The sequence below is a fragment of the Pinus tabuliformis genome, chromosome X, assembly GCF_031772625.1.
Source record: "Pinus tabuliformis cultivar Carrire ecotype Pingquan chromosome X, CPIR1, whole genome shotgun sequence".
NCBI lineage: Eukaryota > Viridiplantae > Streptophyta > Pinopsida > Pinales > Pinaceae > Pinus > Pinus tabuliformis.
The window spans coordinates 874,300,872-874,324,507 of record NC_142308.1 but is presented as its reverse complement, the minus strand read 5'-3'; the positions used below and the strand labels follow the sequence as shown (position 1 = coordinate 874,324,507).

The window sequence follows — 23,636 nt, the reverse complement described above, 5'->3', positions numbered from 1 at the left end:
TGATATTATCAACATTAATTAAAACCATAACAAAGAAAATCTTAAACGTCACATTCATGATGCTGTTAAAAGGCATGGTAATGTGATGAAATTTCTTTTAATTCCTTATGCAAGAACACTCTTTCATCACGTGTCAAATCTATATACTGATTAGCATATAGATGTGTAGGAGTGGGGAAGCCTACCTGTCTACCACTAATGATGTGCGTATTGGAGTTCTAAATATATAGTCATTTCCCTGCTGAAAATGTGAAAATCGCATTATGCAATGCAAAGCAGATTCAACCCACAGCAATTCCCTGATCATATTGGACTCTTCATACTAACTGTAAACATTTTGTTGTCATACAGATTAATATATCTGCTGGATGAAATTGATCATGCCCTCGAGAGAACAAAAAACCAAAAAAAAAAAACCATTTTCAAATAAAACAGTCAAAGGTAATACACCGGATATCTTTAATGGTAATACCTGAGAATAATCATAAATAGCTTCCCCTGGCAAATTTAATCAATGTAACTAAAGACAATTACAAGTTCCATTCAGTTTACAACCTTCACAATATCATGACTGGTGAAAAACGTGTTTGCCCATTACAAAGACAAAAAGAATCCATAATCTATCCATTCTAGTAGAACTTTCAACCAAAAATTCTTCCAAACCTAATCCTGCTGTTTATCAAACTGCCATCCAAAAAACTTATTTCCCAAAGTAGACTAATCAACATAGCTATGCATAATTTAGCCGGAATATATCATTAAAAACATAGTAGCTTCCTGCTGGCGTAGGCATCAAATGAAACATCTGCAGTAAACAAGGAACAATATCTATCAGCTGCACGTAAAACTTAAATTAAATAACTAATTAGTCCTATATGTTAATAAAGTATACAAGTATTTTTGAGTGTTAAAGAAGACACATAATCATTTACATATTGGCAAGAATCTGGAGTGCAATGTATCGAATCCTCTTGCAACAGCTCAATAGTTAGTTGTGCACCATAAGTTTGTGACAGTAAATTACTACATGTAACCAATAAGTTTCCCCAGCAGTTTCTCGTTTTCAAACAAGTCTAAACAACACCTGAAATGATCATTCACTATAGCTCCATCCCTGAAATTGTGATTAGTACTCTGCGAGAATCACGCCATCAACCTTGTAACATCATGATGAAAGAAATCATATGATGAAATCAGAATTTCATTTTTGGAGAAACAATTTCAAGCTTAAAGGCATATATGTAAGCATCCAAAATGGTCAGCTAAAATGCGAAAAATCAATCAACACTAAATGGTCATCATCATCATCAGTGCCAAGAGTCTTAAATTTATTATCAATCAGTACTGGAGCATGGCACATAGATACATAGCAGTCACAGCCCCAGCATTGCAATAACTCAATAATTAGGTGCATCATAAGTTTGTGACAGTATATTACTACATGTAGCCAATAACTTTCAACTTTCCCCAGCAGTTTCTCTTTTAGAAACAAGTCTAAACAACACCTGAAATGACCATTCATTATAGCTCCATCCCTGAACTTGTGACTAGTTATCTGCAAGAATCACACCATCAACCTTTAACATCATGATGAAAGAAATCATATGATGAAATCGGAATTTCATTCTTGGAGAAACAACTTCAAGCTTATATAAGCCTCCAAAATGGTCAGTTAAAGAGCAAAACGTCAATCAATCCTGAATGGACCTCATCATCAGTGCCAACAGTCTTAAATTTATTATCAACCAGTAGTGAAACCATGGCATAGATACATATCAGTCATAGCCCCAAGGGTTAGCTCAATCGGTTGAATCATCTGCCCAATGAATGTTGCCTGACAAGCTGCCTTAGATCACATGTTCAAATCCATTCAAGTCCCTTCTGGTTACCAACAGCAACTGTGGCTAGCAGTTGAGCCACCCTCCATCCATATATTATTACAAGGAGGAGGAGGAATACCACAAAGTTTTCTTATTTGAACAAAAGAAAAAAGAAAAGAAAAATGCATAAGACATAATAAATCAATTCACATGATGGTTTGAAAATGAAATATGCAAGCATAATGGAATTGTGGAATTTCTTTGCAGTACGTTTAGTAATTCATATTATAGAAATAGAATACACAAGGATAATAGAAACTGAAGACCTACTTCATCCAGCAACCAAACAAAAGAATAACTACAGGCACATTATCAAGTAGCAACAGCTGAAAACAGAGATGAAAATTTGTCATGGCAAAATTACAAGTTGAAATGGTTGGGTCAATTACCAGAAGTGATAGAACATCATATGCACGCTACAAATGTTCATTGTATCAGTCATCTAAAGCAAAATTCCCAATTGCTTGCATGGATAAGCCAATAAGAAGATGCTCTTTAATTTAAACATATAAGCTGAATAATAAATAATAAATAGTTAAAATCCCACTTTTGGGCAAAGTGCTTAAATGGCATTTGTATATTGTTTTTCCTCGTAAGCATCGAGCTTTTACTACACCAGAAATAGTCTTCGTTAAAATATAGATCATAAAGCCCCCAGCAGTTGAACAATTGCCTGCTGGCCATGCTATTTCTATTATGACTGACATTTTCCCCGGCCTTCTATGTGTTCCCTGGCAGGGAATATTGAAAGAGAATACCCTCAAAAAAGTATTTTAGGATTTTACCTAAAAATATTACAATATATACTCATTAGTGAAGCCAAAACAGCTGTACACAAGATGATCCATTTTCTTCCACATAACAGACCTATACTAATCAATATTTTTTTATTGAAACAGAGAAACCCAGCAAACTTCAAATGTGAAGGTTAGCATAGTCAGCTATGTATCTTCTAAATTTTCAAAAAACGTCCTAGTTCTAAACACTTGAGGACATCATTTTATGGCATAACCCCATTTGGGGCAAAAACAACAAAGCCGGTATAGTGTGAAGTAACAAGAATTGCTGTTGATTTTCTGACAAGAACAAACCCTAGTAAATACTAAAGACACATTTTTTATGTTTCACTTGAATTTAGCTGGTAAAACATCAAAACCAACAGAAACAACCCAGTATCAATAATTAGGAAGTGGTTGAGTGCATTTTAAGAATCAACTTGGAATTTCCATTCTGACTGAAAGTTTATATCCTTGTATAACATTGCCCACAACATCAATGGGATACTCAGTTTTGGCGAGAGAAAAATAAAAGGTCAAAATTAATGCCATGCTCATTGCAGTATGACTAAACAAGGCTAATTTACATTACTTTTCCTAAAGGCATCTATTCAAGGTCAAATACAGAGGTTTCATCCACTTTCAACTGTATTGATTTGTCTATGCTGATCACACTTTGAAGATGCTTGAATTTCAGACTCAGGAGGGATGTGTTCCAATTTCTCATCTCTTTTATGTGAATCAGGATATGGAGAACTGATTCCTCTCAGTGACCCCCTTTAGATAACTGATGTCTTGGGTTTTTATAATTTAGTTTCAACCTGGGCATACTGAGAACCCAGACTAACAATTTCAGCCTGCAAATTGGGGGAACATACAGTGTAACTCCAGATACAAAAAAAGTTTGTCTCCCATATACAAATTAAGCAAACAGTGGGACATCTCACAGAAAAGCAATCAATCAATCCAGTACATAATCATATCATATAAAAGATGTTTTCCTTGTTAATCAACATCATGATAAAAAGCTAAGTTGCATGAAACATGGAAATGTGTACCGGTCTCAGAATTGTGAACACCTGGAAACATGCCCTCACTCCCAAACAAGAACATTAGGGGACACACTCTGTGTGTGTGTATTAGATAACAACAACACATTATCTTGCAATAAAATAAAAATGACAGGTTAATTTGTAGGCAGGTTTAGAAATGATTTAGATGTTAATTTGTCTTCATTTTCCATGGATTAGGGTTCTTTAGATTTCCTATGGGTCTCATGTCCCTCAGAAAGTTTTCGAGGCATTTCAAAGTTTTCCACAAGTTTCCGATATTGGCATGTAGGCAGTTTAGGAATTTTGTATAATAGAGATAAAAAAGGGAAACATCCAAACTACTCTAAAAATTGTACAAGGATATGATGAAATCTCTCTCCCTTGAGAGTTGAAACAACTCTAGTACGAGAAGGACAAAATTCCCATGACAGAATGAGCAGAAAATTATCACCCAGTCTTGCCATTTAGCATTCCTTGACTGACAATTCTCAAATTTTTGTTTAGAAATTCAGTTCTCATTTCAGTCCAGTACACAAATAAGTTATCCAATTTTCAGTTCAGACTTTAGTTCGCATGTTTCCTTTCCAGTTATAACAGCAGTTTTTCAGCCAATTTATTAAAAACTTAGGTTAGGATCACAACACTGGTAGAAGAGCACGGGAAAAACACTACATATAACAGAATTTCCTAGATGCATAGGACAGTAATGCATACATTATTCCTCATGAATAGAGGCTTAAGGGAAACTTAGAATGGAGAATCTCCCGAATGTTTCCTAGAATGTGTTCAGCTTTATGAAGAAGAACAAAGGATATGGATCTTAGAACTTGGAAGTTTCTACAGTGCAGGTCTACAAATGTGATGGATTCTGAAAATAGCAATGAAAATACAGATCATGCTAAGGACCAGAAGGATGAGTTTAACATCCATGTCCACAGCTTGGATGCTGCAGAATTTGAGAGGTGCTTCACCAGATTTAGCTTCACTGTCTACTGCTAATAGTGAACAGGACACATGGCATACTAAAGGTTACACCAGGGTTCACAATCAAGCTAATTATCTGCCTGTCCACCCATATATCAACCAGAGGTCATTGAGAGACCATACAACAGAAACTGCTAACAATATCTGCGCTTCTAGAAGTTAGCAATTTGTTGGCTCCTTTGTTGTAGCATCTAAGGAGAACTACAAAATAGCTTTGAGGTAGAAGATCTTTCCTACGAAAAAGAATTTTGAAGTTGCACACGTGTATAAACAGCTACTGAACTGTCATTCTCGCACACAGTTATCAGAACCACCAGACCAGACCAGAACCTACTTATCCAGAGAGGTTCACAAAAAGTGGCTGGAATTGGCAGCTTCAGCCAGTTCCCATATGTAATGGCCTTGAAAACACAGCTCCTGTCTGTTCACCATCATGCCCAAAAAGCTGAAAAGTCGCAAACTTTGCATGTATATTGTCTAATGGTTTGATTTACATTAATGTACATGAATCAGTGTGTGTGTGTGTGTGTCTATTTAAAATTTGCATATATCATGTATTTTAGTCAACTGGTTCTGGTCTGGTCCCGGTCTATCACTTGGCCAGTTCCAGTTCTGATAGCTGTGCTCTCAAACAGGAAAAATGCACACTCCCAGATTGCATTAACAGCCAGCTATGCATGGCATAAAACTAAACAATAAAGTGAAAGGTTGGAAATATATTCTTTATGTTGCTTGTTACAACAGTCAATAAAAATACTTTTTAAAGTGTAGTATTCTGTTTTTCTTTGTAAAGCTTCTATCATTTAATCAATAATACAAAGGGGTCCCTCAGAGAGTTTGGGGTTTTAGATGATGTTACGCAACAAAAATTTATCTTGGCATTTGCAACAAATCAAGACTTTCAGTACCATCAAAAAAAACTATGAATCCTAATAATTTGGTAGCAGACCCACCTCCATGGATTATGAAGCAACACACCCACAAGGCTATGATCATAATGGACAAATGAGTTTTCTTGTTCATTCTTCATCTGATTTTATCAGCATAATGCCCTATGACAAAAAGGGATTGATCAAGGTTGGTGCTACTAGAATGTTGATTCATTCTTCACTAAAACTATTTGTAAAGTGTCAAGTCTTGTAGAAAAGCTTGGAAGCCTTGGTCCTTGCAATTAGGATGATTCTATTTCCATTGATTGTAAGGGCCTTCTTTTGGAAACTACCCACCCATTTCAAGATAGCTCTTCCCCTATACTTCTACATGTTGAGGATAACAGGCTCCAAGGTACTTAAAAATTACCCCAGACATAACTTCATACTCTTGTAGGATACAATTTATAAATAAGATTATCATTCCAAGCCAGACATTCATTAAAATGATCAAACGGTCGATTCTTACAGATTGAAAAAGCTTAAAATCTCAGATAATCTCACATTGAATCTTTTTATTGAAGTGAGTAAAACTAGAGTCTAGACATGCTTGCCTATAAGGGATATTAAACTAGAGTCTCTAAGGGAAAGTAGTTGACCACCTACCGTGGGATATTAGCTGCATGTTGATTAAATATCAAAAGCATATGAATAAACAAGAATGTGAACAAGAACCTCCTACAAAAGTGAATTCCTTGAAAAGAAAATGAAGTGCACTGCCTAGACAGAAATTAAGAGGACCTACAATACACATCTTTCCTGATGATGCTGATGGAGGAAAATGACACATTCATGCAGAAACTTATTTGTAGGCAAGATGAAGCTTTGGCAGTTGCTACAAATGATTCTTGCTGCCAGATTTTTCTAGATGAAGCTTAAAGAAGAGGTATGCATAGCCGATTCTGAAGTCTTGCAAACTCCAGCACAAGATGTCTTGTTCTCAAAGAACCACAAAAAAAATGACATTTGAAAGTTAGCCTTCTAGAACAAAATAAGTTGGAGACTACAAATAGTTCCGACCCCATTTCAGAGATTTAATTTGGTCATCACTTCAAAAATGGATTCACATATGTTGTTGAAATCATGGAAAGATAAACAGAGAAGGAAGTTAAGATCATTTAAAGTGCAAAGAGAGGCATCAACTTCAGATAGAATTCAGATTACATCTTATCAAAATCCCTCAGAACATTGGAAGTTGAGGGATTCAAGCAAAACAATTTGCGCAGACAAAGAAGGTTGTGTCATATATACAAGATATAAACACAAGCAAGAGGCGTGGTCTTTACACTCTAATTTTATGCGCATATCTGAGCTAGCGACGACAGTTCTATATATGGCTTGGTAGTAAAGAAGCTTTCCTTGCCATCATCGTTACTTATAGCAACAATTGTCAATTACTACTTCATTGCCTGCCTCTAGTAAAATCTTTCCAGTATAGTATATAGACGACCCAAAGGGGTTGCATCCATTGGTGAGGAGCGAGGAGTTTTTCATCAATGGGCAAGGTTCAACTTCCATGAGGACCTTTTCAAGAGGCATGGGATCCACCTCAAGGTAGTAGTCGAACATGCATTTGCACCCTAATAGATTATATTAAATATCTTGTGACCCATGCAAACATACGTGAATAAAAACCCACCCCTGTGTCCTTCAAATAAAAAATACCAAGGGTTAGCTCAATCAGTTGAACCATCCACCCAGGCATGTTGCCTATTGTGAGGTCATAAGTCACATGTTCAAAAATCCAGCCAAGTTCCTTGGGACACCAGCCACTACTATGGTCGGTGTTAGAGCCACCCTCCATCCAAATATTCCAAGAAAGAGAGGGGGGAGCTCCCACAAGATTTCGAGTAGATCTTAGGCTACTATTTTACTGTATATTGTGAGTGTGGAGATCACATTTGGCATCAATAATTGTGCTGAACTCTTTATTCAAGATCCCATTCTACAACCCTTGCTTGTTGGAGATATGACATGTGCATATGTCTTTGTTGTCTTGACTCTCTACACAAATTCCTCCAGGTATTCCGAGAAAGAGAGGGGGAGAGCTCCCACAAGATTTCGAGTAGATCTTAAGGTACTATTTTACTATATATTGTGAGTGTGGAGATCATATTTGGTATCCACAATTATGCTCAACCATTGTTTTAAAAAATCGCCGGCTCGGAACCGACTCGGCCGAGTTGGTCCGAGCCAGGCCTAAATTTTGTGACTCGGCCAAGTAACCGGTTCAGTCGGCTGGGTTAATACCGAGCCAGCCGAGTTGTTAGACAGTCGGGTTAATACCGCGGCCGAGTCCGTATCAACCAGTCTGGGTTACGTACAGCGGCCCAGGCACCAAAAAAACTGCGTTTTTTTTTAATTATTAATTGTTGATTGTGGGGGACTCCAAAGCACTTTAGTATTTGTTTTGTTGGTCTTTGGGGTCCATTACCCTCTCCCAAACCCTATTTAACCCACTCAACCCCTCTCATTCTCTCACAGCCATCTCATGCATTTGAGTGAGAATTTCAATGAGAGTTTGTGAGGAGTTGTTGAGTTTGTTTTTGGAGCAACAGTGAGGAGTCTTGGGCAAGCATTGTAGTTGGAGTGGGGAGCTTCTTGGGCAGCCATTTGGAGCAGCATTGAGGAGTTGGTTTCTTGGAGCAAGCTTGAGGAGGCAATTTGTGTGTGGAGGTATTTTTTTCACTTGTACAAATCTGTTTTTGCTTATTAAATTTTATGTGCAAATCTAGAAATCCTAAAGAGTGTTTTTTGTGAAAGAAATGAACATTGAATCAAATTTTTTTTTCATTTTCCGATTGTTTGCTTTCATTTCCAAGTCAAAAAATGGCACCTATAGTGAAAGATGTTGCTTGGACATATGTTGAAATGGTTGAAAGTCAAATGCATTGCAAATTTTGCCATAGGAAAATTAAAGAAGGTCCTGGGGGCATTAATAGGCTGAAACAACACTTGGCGGGGATTAGAGGCCAAATTACTCCATGTACCTCACCAGAAATTGGGGAGATTAGGAAGGAATTGTTAGCCAGCTTTGAGAAGTTTAAAGAAGATAAGGCTAGGCAAAAAGAGTTAGAGGCTGAAATTGGGAGGAAGAGGAATATACAAAAAATGATGGCTACCAACCCCCATTTTGATTTTGAGGGTTCTTCCTCTATCCCTTGTACTGATGCATCCAACCCCTTCCGATATGTTCCTCCCTCTTTTGAGTCTATTCAAGAAAAGGGAAAGGGTAGAATGAAAAAGGGTGATATGAATATCAAAAGTTATTTCACTCCCTCCTCTCCATCAGATGCACATGGTCCTCAAGCTAGTAGAAGTCAAATGCAGCCCACTTTAGATGACCATTGGAAGAAAGAATTGAGGGAGACTGCTTGTGATTACATAGCTAGATGGTGGTATGATGTTGATATCCCCTTCAATGCTTCTCATTCACCATATTATGAGCCTATGTTTGATGCCATACATGCTGTTGGAAAAGGCTTCAAAGGCCCTACTATGCATGAGCTAAGGGGGTATCGTTTGCAGAATGAAATTTTATCCATTAATGACTATTTGAAAGATTTCAAGGACTCATGGGCAAGAACAGGATGTACCATCATGTCAGATGGATGGACTGGTCAAAGAAACTATACCATCATAAACTTTCTTATCTTCTGCCCACAGGGAACCATGTTTCTAAAATCAATTGATGCATCTGATAAGGTAAAATATGGGCAATTGTTGTTTTAGCTACTGGATCAGGTTGTTGAGGAGGTGGGGGTGGCTAATGTTGTTCAAGTCATCACAGATAATGCCTCTAACTATGTTCTTGCAGGTAAACTGTTAGAGGAAAAACACAAGACCATCTTTTGCACCCCATGTGCTACACATTGCATAGACCTCATGCTTGAGGATATTGGAAAATTAGATTGGGTCAAAAACACTGTAGATCATGCCAAAAGCATAACAAAATTTATCTACAATCATTCATGGATTTTGAGCCTCATGAGGAAACACACTGGGGGCAGGGACATTATTAGGCCTACAATCACTAGATTTGCTACTCATTTTTTGACATTGCAATCTATGCTTTCACAACATAGAAACTTGCAAAAGATGTTTTCCAGTGAAGAATGGAATCTAAGCCAGTGGTCTCACAAACTGGAAGGCAAAGAATTGAAAAAGAAAGTTAATGAAGAAATATTTTGGAGAAAGGCAGCAGAGATTGTGAAGCTTGCTAAGCCACTGGTTAAGGTGTTGCGGTTGGTGGATGGGGAAAGATTGGCTATGGGCTTCATTTATGAGGCTATGGATCAAGCAAAGGAGCAAATAAAGAGGGCATACAAGGATAAAGTGGCTAAGTATGGGCCCATTTGGGCAATCATTGATGAAAGATGGAACAATCAACTCCATCGCCCTATACATGTAGCTGGGTATTTTTTGAACCACGGTATCATTATAAAGCTAAGGAGACAGGAGCTTTGAGGGGGGAGGTTAGAGATGGACTGATTGATTGCAGTGATTGCATGATCCCATTGGAGTCTGATCAGCTGGAGATACACCGACAGGTCACAAACTTCACCAATGCCTTGGGTGCCTTTGGGAAGAACCTAGCAAAGAATGCAAGAGAAGCAAATGAGCCAGGTAAACAAAAATTTCAATTTTCAAATTCTTAATAGTTTTTTTGTTAAATGGTTTATAATTTGAAAGTTGGATAGTGGAGAGTCATCCAACAAAGTTTGCTTCTGATGAGGATATGGATTTTGAATTATAGACGATAGCATCACTCGAACATAATGTTCAGTTGAATGCAAATCCTGATCCACTTGTACCAGCCTCAGCCTCACAGCCAGCAAGTCCTCCAATTGCAGGCACTTCCTCTGCTCAACCACGACAGAAGCGCATATCTCGTCTATCTCAGCTTGCATTTGCTGCACAGCCTGCTAGTGCTACCACTTCTACAGTTGCAGTTGGAGATGATGATGAGGAGCCATGGGGCCCCCTGTCTGACTTTGATGATGATCCAGAGATTGATCCACATGATCTTGGCTCCTCTAGCAATAGCTACTAGCCAGTAGTACTAGTCACAGTTTACTTTTGTTGTAGAGGCCATTTCTAGCCTCCTTGGTTATGTGTTTTTGTTTTGATCATGTATGTATTGGACAGTGCACTGGGTGCCATTTTGATATAATGGATATATTCATGAGCCTACTTTGATCATATGTTGTCTTCCATCTATATTCTAATGCTGTGTGTTTGGAAACATGAATGAAAATCTTTAAAATTATGTTTTTTATAAATAAAAAAAATATTTAATGTATTTTTTACAACGACCGAGTCATTGAAATCGAGTCGGCCGAGCCGATACTGAGTTGGAGTCAAAGTCAGAGTCGACCCTTGGCCGAGTCGATGTCAAAGTCAGAGTTTTAAAACATTGTGCTCAACTCTTTATTCAAGATCCTATTCTACAACCCTTGCTTGTTGGAGATATGACATGCATATGTCTTTGTCATCTTGACTCTCTACACAAATTCCTCCAGATATTCTGGAAAAGAGAGGGGGCAACTCCCACGGAATTTCGAGCAGATATTAAGCTACTGTTTTACTATAGATTGTGAGTGTGGATATCACATTTGGCATCCACAATTGTGCTGAACTCTTTATTCAAGATCCCATTCTACAACCCTTGTTTGTTAGAGATATGACATGTGCATATGCCTTTGTCATCTTGACTTTCTACACAAATTCTTCCAGATATTCCGGGAAAGAGGGGGGGGCTCCCACAAGATTTCAAGTAGATCTTAAGCTACTATTTTACTATACATTGTGAGTCTGGAGATCAGATTTGGCATCCACAATTGTGCTGAACTCTTTATTCAAGATCCCATTCTACAACCCTTACTTGTTGGAGATATGACATGTGCATATGTCTTTTCCGTCTTGACTCTCCACACAAATTCCCCCAGATATTCTGGGAAAGAGAGGGGGGAGCTCCCACAAGATTTCGAAATAGATCTTAAGCTACTATTTTACTCTATATTGTGAGTGTGGAAATCACATTTGGCATCCACATTTGTGCTAAACTCTTTAATCAAGATCCCAATCTACAACCCTTGCTTGTTGGAGATATGGCATGTGCATGTCTTTATCATCTTGACTCTCTACACACTTTCCTCCACATCAAGTCTGCAGTCTTTCAATGCAGAAATCAGAGATGCTGAAAAGTTTGTAGTACTATTCTCCCTTAAGGAGGTACCAATATTTCTATGGGGATTGTCTGCACCAATTTTCATGCTAATGTCATTAAAGTTAAGGACTGACATGGCATCATTGATGAGAGAAATCTCTAGAGAAAGCAAGAGTGCAAGATGTACCAGGTAAGAGGTCAGGTTTTGTTTTAAAGGATCCACTACTCCAAAAACGTCAAATGTCAATGGCATCTTCATTTATCATAAAGAACCTAGTAGAAGAAGATGTATGGATTCCCTCAGTTGGCAATGTGTCTACTATATTGTGGTTCTTGATCTGTCTGATTTTGAATAGACTGGTAGCTCCAATAGGGCAACTCTTATCCCGGTACCAATATTGTAATTCTGATCTCAAATGTGCGGCAGATTTTAATATTTGAATGCAGACCATTTATAGAGCCTCTAAGAGCTGAAAATTGGGATCTAAAAATCTATCTAAAGACATTCACCCATCTAAAACACGGCAAAATTGTTAGCAAAAGGCACAACGAGAGAGGGAAAAAAAAACAATAGAAATCGCAAAGGCCATCCAAGGAAATGCAGACCAAATCAGGAAATTTTATGATATTGGAGATGGGAGAAATGCAACAAAAATGTCATTAAGGTTAAGGACTGACATGGCATCATTGATGAGAGAAATCTCTAGAGAAAGCAAGAGTGCAAGATGTACCAGGTAAGAGGTCAGGTTTTGTTTTAAAGGATCCACTACTTCAAAAACGTCAAATGTCAATGGCATCTTCATTTATCATAAAGAACCTAGTAGAAGAAGATGTATGGATTCCCTCAGTTGGCAATGTGTCTACTATATTGTGGTTCTTGATCTGTCTGATTTTGAATAGACTGGTAGCTCCAATAGGGCAATTCTTATCCCGGTACCAATATTGTAATTCTGATCTCAAATGTGCGGCAGATTTTAATATTTGAATGCAGACCATTTATAGAGCCTCTAAGAGCTGAGAATTGGGCTCTAAAAATCTATCTAAAGACATTCACCCATCTAAAACACGGCAAAATTGTTAGCAAAAGGCACAACGAGAGAGGGAAAAAAACAATAGAAATCGCAAAGGCCATCCAAGGAAATGCAGATCAAATCAGGAAATTTTATGATATTGGAGATGGGAGAAATGCAACAAAAATGAAGTTCCCAACAAACTAAACCAACTAGATGGGAGACTAGACCTCATCGATGAGGAATATAACCTCATCCATGAAACTTGGAGGTCTAAAGAGAGAAGTGATGACAAGGGAGCGTAGGAACAACCTGGAAAGATGGAGAAGACATTGGGCAATGTGGCAGCTATGCAATCTGAATACACGGCCACGACCAATCCAAAGGAGATCTTGACTCTTATCTCTAATCTTCATCAACAGTAACTCAAACTCTGATGATTAGCCATTGCCTTCCAAGGATTTTGTTGTTTCATTGGTTTTATGTTCTACTACATATACAATCGTGACTAATTTAAATATTACTGTTCAACCTAATAAAAGTAGTAGTATAAGTCAATTAGGTACATCTAAGGCGGTCGGGATGAATGCTTGTTATCCTTCCCACCCAGGTTCAATTCCCACAGGCGACATTTTGAACTCTTAACAAGTATACTGTTAAAGAGTAAAAATGTACCCATCACACAAACAAAATTTTCACTTGAAATGCTAAGCTTTTTCTATCTTATTTTAATGCTTAGAGGGTAATATCAATAATGAAGATCCCAATATAGGCAATGATTTTAATGATATGTAAGTATTTGTCGTAGCATGATTTTTTTTGGATGCTAGAGGCCATCTAAAGCCTGTTCCTTTGATGCATTTTCAATTCAAAGATGGATTGCACTCGGTGCTATTTTCGTTATGTGCACCTTTACATGCTATATACATGAAATCTTTTGCTTATTTATGTATAAATGGTTTGGATTCATATGGATGCACATGAATATATATGTTTTTCTTTCAAATTTGAATATTTTGTGTTTTTGATTGACCAGCTTTTTGTTCCAGGCTTTTTATCGATTCTGATCTGATTCTGACCAATTCCCAATTAGGGGGGGCTACCAGTTCGGTTCTGATAACATTGGTAGATACTGAAATAGTAAATTAAAATTACTCAACAATAATGAAGAGTCAAAAGACTCTGATATCCATCTACAGCCAAAATCAAAAAATGAGCAATGAAAACTATGTCATTAAAAGAAATCAGCATCAAGAAAACAATGCCATTAACTAGTCCTCCGCATCAATCTATTGTATGAATGCATCAAGACCATCAATGGAAGTGTCACTATTGAGTTTGAGTCACTCTCATGAGTAAACAAAGGCACACCAACCAAACCATGCGACAACTCAGTCATTCCATGCTCCTCATCTATCCATGCATGCTCCTGTGGATCTACGTCCCATCGTATCACTAGTCCTCTTCAATACTCTAATGTCTTCCTAAGATATCCACAGGCTTTAGTACTAGTTTCACATGCGAAAGAGGTTGTTGGACAACTTTTTCTTCAAACATGAAAAATGGAAAACACAACATAACTTCCACTTGTTTGGTATATCTAAAGCACAAGCTACATGACCTACTTTCTTCCAAGTTTGGTAAGGGCCATAAAACTTGGGCACTATTTAAGGTTTTTGTAATTTTTGAGTAAGTTTTGTTTGTACATTTGAGACAAATGAGCACCCAATCTCCTACTTCAAATCATTTTTTTGAAATCAGCTTGTTGATTTATTTAGTTCCTTGCTTGCTTGAGATTATTCTTAATGATACAAAAGATTTCATTATAAGTGGCTACGTTGATATTCACAACAGGAGCTTTGAAATCGCTGACAACATACTCCTTTCTTGATGATGGTGGATATCCATATAAAGCTTCAAAGGAGGGCATTCTTAGCGATGTGTGACAAGTGGTGTTGTACCACCATTTTGCAAGTTGTAGATAATTGTGCCACTACAACTAATGATCATTTACAAAATCCCTTAGTTATCCTTCAAGGCATTTATTTATAGTCTGAAATGCCAATAGTTAATGTGTTCCCCACATAGCGAAACAATTCCTTCCAAAAGTTGCTGAAAAATTTAAAGTCCTTATCACTAATGATAACTTTGAGAAAGCCATGGAATCTGTAAATGTTTTTCACATAGCTATCGACCATTTGACTTTCTATAGCTCTAAATGATATTTCAATAAGTTGGCATATTTGGTTAATCTCTATGACTACAAATATGCTATCCTTCCCCTCTAAGGTGGGGAGAATTGTGATAAAATCCAAGGACGCTTCAATCGATTTCTTATTTGAGATATAAGGGGTTGAAGAAGACCTGCAGGTTGTGTTAATAGATGTTGCATTCAACCACATATTCTGATGTCAACCTTCATTCGTTTCCAAAAGATAGATTGTTGAATATTGCAGTATGCTTTGAAAAATCCAACATAGTCTGCAATCGAAGAAACATGGTTCTTTTTTAAGACTTGGATTTTGAATTTGGAAGGGTTGGGTAAATATATTATTTCCTTATATATACCAAAGCATATCATTGTCTCAAGTAAATTTGAGCTCAATTAACTTCCTGACTTTTGGATCTTGCACATACTCCAATTGGAACATTTGAGATCCATTTGGAAGTTATTATTGAAATTTAACAGCGTAGCATCCCTATCTTCTTTTCTTGATAAGTTATCAACAGCTTGGTTTTCCATGCCTTTCTTACACAGAATTTCAAAGTCAAAAACTTGGATTTTGTTGACCCATTGTTATTATTCTGATGATAAGAACTTCTAATTCACGAAATATTTCAAGTTGTTGTGGTCCATTTTGAAAAAGAATTTCTGAATTTGGCTCTCAATAAATGTTGTTTCGATTTTAACAAGGCTTTAATGATTACCAACATTTCCTTCTTGTGTGTTAGTGTTATCATAACCGAACCGGTTTCGGCAAAACCTGTCTGTCCAACCGGTTTGGAGGCAAAACTGATCCAAACTGGAAATGACAAGTTCGGTACCGAACCGGCCTATTTCACTGAACCGACCGGTTCAAGGCCGGTTTTGTGCAAAAAAAATGGAATTGTTTTTAGTGCGACTTTTTGGACTTTCCAGTGCTGGAATCCAGCGGAAAAATTGAGGTGAAATCTTGATTTGTGTTATTTAAACTGGTTTTTTGACTGTATATATGGATTCAGCACCCTGAAAAACATCTACGGCACTTCGATTATGCAGGGGTTACCCATCAAACTTGTGATTTCAATAAATTCCTGCAGGATTTTAGAGAAACTAAGCTTCCAAAGAATCGCACTAAAGACAACTCGAAAAAAAATTGCCTTTATTTTTTTTTTATTTTTTGTTAGTTAGTTGGCACACTTCTTATCTTCCCTACACTAGCCTAATATTCAAGCCTATGACCCTCGACCTAATAATCAAGTCTATGGCCCTAGTATTGCTATGCAATTGATGGTAATGTTAAATTCTTAAATTAAAAGGATGAAAATGAAAATTTAAGGAAAATGATTTTCCTTAAATTTTCATTTTAATCCTTTTACTTAAATTTTTATCATTACCATGAAATGGCTCAGGATGTTTGAGAGTGGTTCCAACCTCATTGGATTTCATATGGAGAAAGTAGAATTTTAGATTTCACTCAAAATCCAGCAGACTTAACAATTTTTCAAGATTTCAAGATTGGGGGGATTGCAACATTTCCATTGGATTTTGTCATGTACGAGGGTATGGAGCTAGTATTTAATAAAGAGCACCAAGCCCTCTATGTACTTTGATGATAGTGGCATTGGTTGTCAAACTCCTCTACCATGACTCTACTAAAAATGTACCCATCACTCAAACAAAATCTTGACATGACATGCTACGTTTTTTCTATCTTATTTTAATGCCTAAATGGTTATATTGATGGCAAAGACCCCAATATAGGCAATGATTTTGATGATATGTAGGCATTTGATGTAGCATGATTTTTTTGAATGTTAGAGGCCATCTAGAGCCCTATTTGTTGATGCATTTTCGGTTCAGAGATGGATTGCACTCGATGTTATTTTGGTTATGCACACCCTTACATGCTATGTAAATGAAAACTTTTGCATATTTGTATATAAATGGTTTGGATTCAGATGCACATGAATATATATGTTTTTCTTTAAAATATAAATATTTATGTGTTTTTGGTAATCGGTTCTTTTTCCGGTTTTTTACCGGTTCCGGTCCGGTTCCGACTAGTGCCCGGTCCACAAGATTTTTCGGTTCGATCACCGGTTCAGTTCTGATAACATTGTTGTGTGTATATTTTGCTTTCTCTCCAAGATCTTTGACTTTTGGAGGCAATGGGGTGATTTTCTTATATAAACACAACTCATAATCCTATCCCTATCCATAAAGCATCACATTTGAGCACAAATGGTTTTGTGAAGTACAGAAGTCATTAAGGTCTTTATCCTCTTAAAACAAGTTTTTGCTACATCATTCCCTCTAAAGGCAACTTTTTTCAACAAAACTATTGGCAAAGCAACAACCTCTAGACAGTTTTTTACAATTCTTCTATAATAACTTGCAAGACCTAAGAACCCTTGTAATGATGTGATAGTTTTGGAAGCAAGCCTTCATATGTACAAAAAGTAGTCTTGGGATGTTGTCTTCTCATTATTATTCAGAGATGGTTTGATTTCAGATCAAGCTTGGAGAAATACTTAGCACCATCAAGTTCATCCACAAATGGAATGGGGAGCTTTTCTTTAACAGTAAGCTTATTTAATGAACAACACAAAGTCCATAGAAGCCATCCTTTTTCCTTACACGTATGACTAGCACAAAATATGGGCTATTACTTCAAAGTTCAAGCTGTTACACCAAAGTCTAATAATTCTTGAATCAAGTGCTCTTCCTTCTATTTTGTGTTTTTGAAGATGACTGCAAGATTTTCTCCTAACTACACACGACATTAGGCAAGCTCCACATAGACTACACAACTTCTACGTAAACTACATGCACAACATTGTGCAAGCTCCATACATACTGCACTCATAGCTTAAATGCAAGCTCTGCACATACTACACTCACAATTTTACACAAGCTCCACACATACTACACTCACAACTTTATGCAAGCTCCAAACAAGCCAAATAGCTTTGATACCAATTGCAAGAAACGTTATAAAAACGTATTTTTTTACTTAGTTCATGTCACGTGGATTGACACACTGCCCTATATATATACATACATGCATATATATACATACAATTGAGCATAAGGGGAATAAATCTTGGCATGGAGATATCCAATGGAGTCTAATAATACATCAATTACTAACTATTGGCCTATTTTCAGCATATTGCAATCATCAATGACAGGAATTCTAACAAACCTTTCCATCTACCATTGTGAGTTAATTCCAATACTCGTATTTCCCTAAGTTACCTGACACATCCAAATGAGGACCATTTAGACACAAATTCATGAGGACATGTGAACAAGACATGTGCCAGACACATGTTCAACACGTGCCATCAGTTTGTCCACAATTTAGACGTGTCCCTCCGAAATAGTAGAGAATAGACGCAAAAAAGCGATGATCACGTTTAAAAGCCATAATTTTCAAATTATGATTCTATTGAAATGAATTGTTGCCCACAACTTCCAAATAGATTGCATTATTCTCAAACATATAGGACATACTAAAACTAGATACGTATTAAGCCTCTCTAATCAGATTTGATAACCAACAATATTTTCTTAAGACAAGCTTACTAATTAGGCTCATGTTAGGCAAGGAGAAAAAAGAATACTTTTGGTTACTTCTACTCCACGCCAAAAGTTCTTAGTGCACTTTATATCTAGGTTGGAAATAAAAGAAAAACATTTGGTATTGGTCAAAGTCCAATGATTCTTAGAACTACTTAATTAATAATAACCCTTCAAGAGAAAAGGCAAGTTGAAGTTGCCTATTCATTCCTATAGTTAATCTTGGCTACAAGTTTTTACCATGGTAATTTATTATAAAAAAAAAAAAAAAAAAAAAAAAAAGATACATATCAAAATGAGTTATGGTGCCAAGAGATTCAGTCTGAACTTTCTATTGGCTAATCAATCTAGCAACCTCCAACTTGGGATAATTTGATTGGGAAGGACATCAAGGCATCCTTCTATATTCCATTTTTGTATGTGTAATTCATTAATGTTTTATTATATATATAGCATGTCCTCCATGTGTCGTTTTGGAGGTCATTTTGTTTTGTGTCACACATTGATATTTTTGTGTTTTTTTATGTCCAATGACATTGATATTTTTGTGTCTTTTATGTCCAACGACATTGATATTTTTGTGTCTTTTATGTCCAATGACATTGTGTCAAGGCATTTAGATATTTCCTATTAAAACTAAACATCATTAACTAGAATTTCAAAAAATACCTTTAGAAAAACATTTGAAAATATTGAGTTGATTGGTTAATGTTAGGAGAAAATATTTAGTAGAAAAATGATTCCAAAAACTTCTATTTCAAATAATTGCATCCCTATCCCATACTCACATACCTAGTTCTACATCTTCATTCTTTAATTATTTTCTCTATTTCTTCCCTTCCACTCAATCAGCACTGCACTACTGCAATTGTATTCATTATCTATCATTCCCTCATTTCTCCAAAGTTGTCATCCTTTCGTTGCTATGGCACTCGAGGATTGCAACTATTGGAGCTACTTGTCATGATTTTTAAAATTTCATAAAGCTACATTTAAGAAAACTCAAAAGTAAGATGTTCCATTTGAAATATTATAATGGATTTGAATTGAATTATGAACTCGAAAAGTAAGAAATTGTAAAACAAGTGTCAGCGACATAAACAAGAAGTGAATTTAAAAATATTCATATATCTTAAAGATTTTAACTTAGACATCCTCCACCAATATCTTGTTTCTTTTGGTTACCATATAACTTTTCAGACAATATGATTTAAGTTCAAAATGCTCAAATTAACTTTTAATCACATCAGTGCTCATTTCCTATTAAAACTAAATGGAATTAAAAAAAATGCCTTCGGAAAAACATTTGCAAGTATTAGGTTGGTAGGTAATGATTCCGAAACTTCTATTTCAAATAAATGATAGATTTCTGGAAGCCTGTGGATTTAACACTCAAACAGAATTACTTAGCATAAAGATATTGGTGCTTAATGAAGCTCTTGTTAACCTTTTATTTAATGTTGAAAACGGTGGGATGTTATAGCTCCCACGAAGATTAATGAAAGATTTCTGCCCACAAAATTGGCCCACTTGTGGTGCATAACTTCTTCAGGCCAGTTGCAATGACTTCTTCACACCAGTTGCAATGCTTCTCTCAAGTTGAAAGGAAGCACTTTCAAAAAAGAGAAAAGACAAAAAAACACTTCCCCATCCACATTACCCTAAACATCAAAGGCATCTAAAGAAAAATAGTTTTCCAGCAGGCACTTCACATTCTAAATGAACGTTGTACAATCAATCAATTAGATGCCATTATTCCTAGCCTTATTTATATAAATCAGAGATTAGTTGCCTACATTAAAAGGACATTGGCAGGAAACAAATTGACCCTGAAATTGCCTCTTGTCAAATGCAGGAACAAATTACCATCCCAAGGTAATAAAACTGGCGAGTTTTGAAAGTTGATTAGACCAAGCAAGAATGAATAAGAATTTGGAGAAAGAAAGGACTTTTTTTGCTAAGAGTGACGCTTGTGCTGACATTTGAAAAGTATACATGGAAGCCAGCCTAACTCAATGCCTAGCCCTGCTATATTAAGCATCTATATCTTGCTTACATCAAACCCCGTGGAATCCCCCTCTTCCCCAGACGGAGAACAGCTCACTCACCAGCCATAACAGTAACCCAGTGGGACTCAGCCGAACTCAAACCTCATAGCAAAACTTCACCTTGAAACAATCCATTCAAACCGATTGTGTTAACCCACTGGTGTATTTACCTTGTAATTTACATGACTAAACAAACTTCCCTGTATCCAAGAATACTTGAGGCTCCCATAATATTGGCGTAGCATGCCATATCTCTTCAGAAGATCAAGATGATTGAGAAAGCGCAGTTTTCACATACCCTGTTGCAATCAAGAGGCCATATTGATCGGCCGTTACGTTATTGTGTAAATTCCCCAAGGATATTAGAAGCGACAATCACATGCGTGGACGGTGATGCAATTCTCCAGGAAGAGAGCTCACAATCTAGGATCACCAAAGCCCCATTTTGCTAGTCGACAGAAAAAGAAAAACCATAGCTTGCCTATTGGCCCGGAATACTAAAATCCTAGATAAACATGTAGCTTAAAGCAAAAACCCAACGTTGGCATCTGGTTTGTCAATATCGAAAACAACAATAATGAAAACAGGTTAATCATTTAGACCTCAGATTAACGATCATCCACATATTCTTCAATCAAGGGCTAATGAAATTGAGTTATAAATTAAATGTGCATGCGATAAACACGATGAGGATCGAAACCGTAACACGATAAGTAACAAGAAAGAAAGTGGAGGGAGGGAAATGAAGCATTTACCTGACTGAACTTCAGTTGATGTTGTTCCCCGGGCAACTGCAGGCTGCCGCTGACAAATACAAGCATGCCGCCAGCGGGACCTGAAGGCTGGCAATCAACTGTGGATATGTTATGCTTGCATTGCTGGAATGGGAGGCTGGTGAGCTTCCCCACTATGTTCTGCACGCCCTGTATCTTCTCTCCCTCGAAGGTCAACATCGATCCCTCCTGGTAGAGCCCCGCCAGGTTTGCCCTGTTGCTGTCAAATAGGTTGTAGTAATGCCCCACGAATGCCTTCGCCACTGCATCTGGATCCATTTTGCCCTGCCCTGTCCTCTTGTTTCTCGCTCGCAGAGGGTTCACCAGAGAAAGACAGACTGTTATGTTCAGGGTCGACCCCTCCAACCACAAATGCTTAGTGAATTAGGTATCGGGTTAAATAACAAACTTGGAGAGGAGAGTGATTGGAGACGAGAGGTTTGAGATGAGCATTCGACGTGAGTGGAGAACAGAATCGATCAACCTAAAACCCCCCTTTTATTACGAGAAGCCCCAAACCTCCACAACCAACCCGAGAGGAGATGGGAGGGGAACGGCCATTAGGTAGATGTGCCCACCTAAATCCCCATGGAACGGATATGTCAGGCCCCACAATCTTACAGGGACATGATACCTATACGGTTGGGCGGGGTTTCATGAGGGCTAATCAAAATGCATTTCCTTTGTCACAGGTGGTGGAAGAAAAAGTCATCTCACTCAGTTTGAAAAATTTTCAAAGATACCCTATATATTGGGTTGTTTTAAAGATACCCAATATCTATATAGGCATAGTTTCATTATAAATAGAATTTTATTTATAATTTTTATTGAAAAAGTCATCTCTCTGACTTTGAAAAAATTTCAAATATACCCTATATATTTGGGTGTTTTAAAGATACCCAATATGTATATAGGCATAGTTTCATTATAAATATAATTTTATTTCTAATTTTTATTATTTGTATTGGCATGGAAATTTTTTTGCAAAATAATTGATTTTAACCATTTTTTATTATTTTAATGTGGGTAAATAGTAAGAATAGTGATTAGATATAATGAAGGGATTGAATTACAATTTTTTTAAATTTATTTTAATTTTAAATTTATTACTAAAAATATTAAAATAATAATTTAAATGTAAATTTTTTTGTGTTTAAAAAATTTTAAGTCAAAAGTTAAAAGATTAGCTCAATTGATCTAGTTCCTGTTGTTTAAGTCAAAAATTTCAAAGGTTAATTCAATTAGTCGAGTTCATGTTGTTAAAGCATGTCCATAATAAGAAGTACAGGTTGATTCCTCTTAATACTCTTGCTCTAATAATAAGTGAGTAAGATCCCTCATCTAAATGGATATACCTCAAACAATGTTTCCATAAATATAATAGTCATCAATTCTCCCTTATCTTATCTAGATGGATATGCCTCACACAATGTTTCCATAAATATAATAATCCTGAATCCTCCCTTTTAAATAAACCTGCCATAAATGTAATAATCATCCATCTTCAAATCCATAAACCATATCAAAGTATAATTCGTGTGTCGCTTCAACTTAAGCATACCGGTTTCAAAGTATTAAACTTTTATTAAAAGATTTTTTTCCCAATGGAATTTGGAAAATGGACTTTCACTAGGGTTATAGTATACCAGGAATGATCCTTACACCATTAAGGAATGTTGTTTCCTCCTTTAACAATGTTAATATATTGTGTATATTTTTAAAGATTTATTTTTAACCATGTTAATATATTGCGGATATTCTTAAAAAATTGGGTTATCAAGTACGAGTATAACTCATGCGTTGCTTTAACTTAACCATGTTCAAAATATTAAAAAAAAAATTTCTAATAGGGTTTCAAAAATGGACTTTCACTAGGGTTATAGTATACAAAGAATGATCCATGCACGAATGTTGTTTCCTCCCTTAACAATGTTAATATATTGTGTATATTCTTAAAGATTCCTTTTTAACCATGTTAATATATTGTGTATATTCTTAAAGATTCTTTTTTAACCATGTTAATATATGGGGTATATTCTTAAAGATTTTGGTTGGATATGGATTTATATTTTTCTAAAGCTTTTTTTTTAATTATGTAATGAAAATAAATTAAATATTAAAAATAAATTAGATATTGAACATAAATTGTTATTTCATTTAATTTAATATTTGTTATATTTATGGTGTGGCTTGACACAAATTAATTAGGGATACATTCGTGGTATGATTG

General features: G+C 36.3%; 1 protein-coding gene and 1 pseudogene across 2 annotated transcripts; both read right to left on the bottom strand.

The window, feature by feature from the left end:
- Positions 1 to 454: 454 nt before the first annotated feature.
- On the bottom strand, positions 455 to 22,010 carry LOC149142490 (nuclear transport factor 2B-like). 2 transcript variants are annotated; one of them, XM_089449848.1, is made up of 2 exons: positions 21,389 to 21,992; positions 455 to 805 (listed from the first exon to the last, which is right to left on the bottom strand). In XM_089449848.1, exons 1-2 carry the CDS (start codon positions 21,683 to 21,685, stop codon positions 731 to 733), a joined length of 372 nt encoding a protein of 123 aa, XP_089305974.1. In that variant the 5' UTR covers positions 21,686 to 21,992; the 3' UTR covers positions 455 to 730. The 2 variants fall into 2 exon arrangements, with proteins under 2 accessions (XP_089305974.1, XP_089305975.1); XM_089449849.1 differs by having other exon boundaries at positions 734 to 1,156; positions 21,389 to 22,010.
- Positions 20,093 to 21,002, bottom strand: LOC149142491 (uncharacterized; annotated as a pseudogene).
- Positions 22,011 to 23,636: the final 1,626 nt, after the last annotated feature.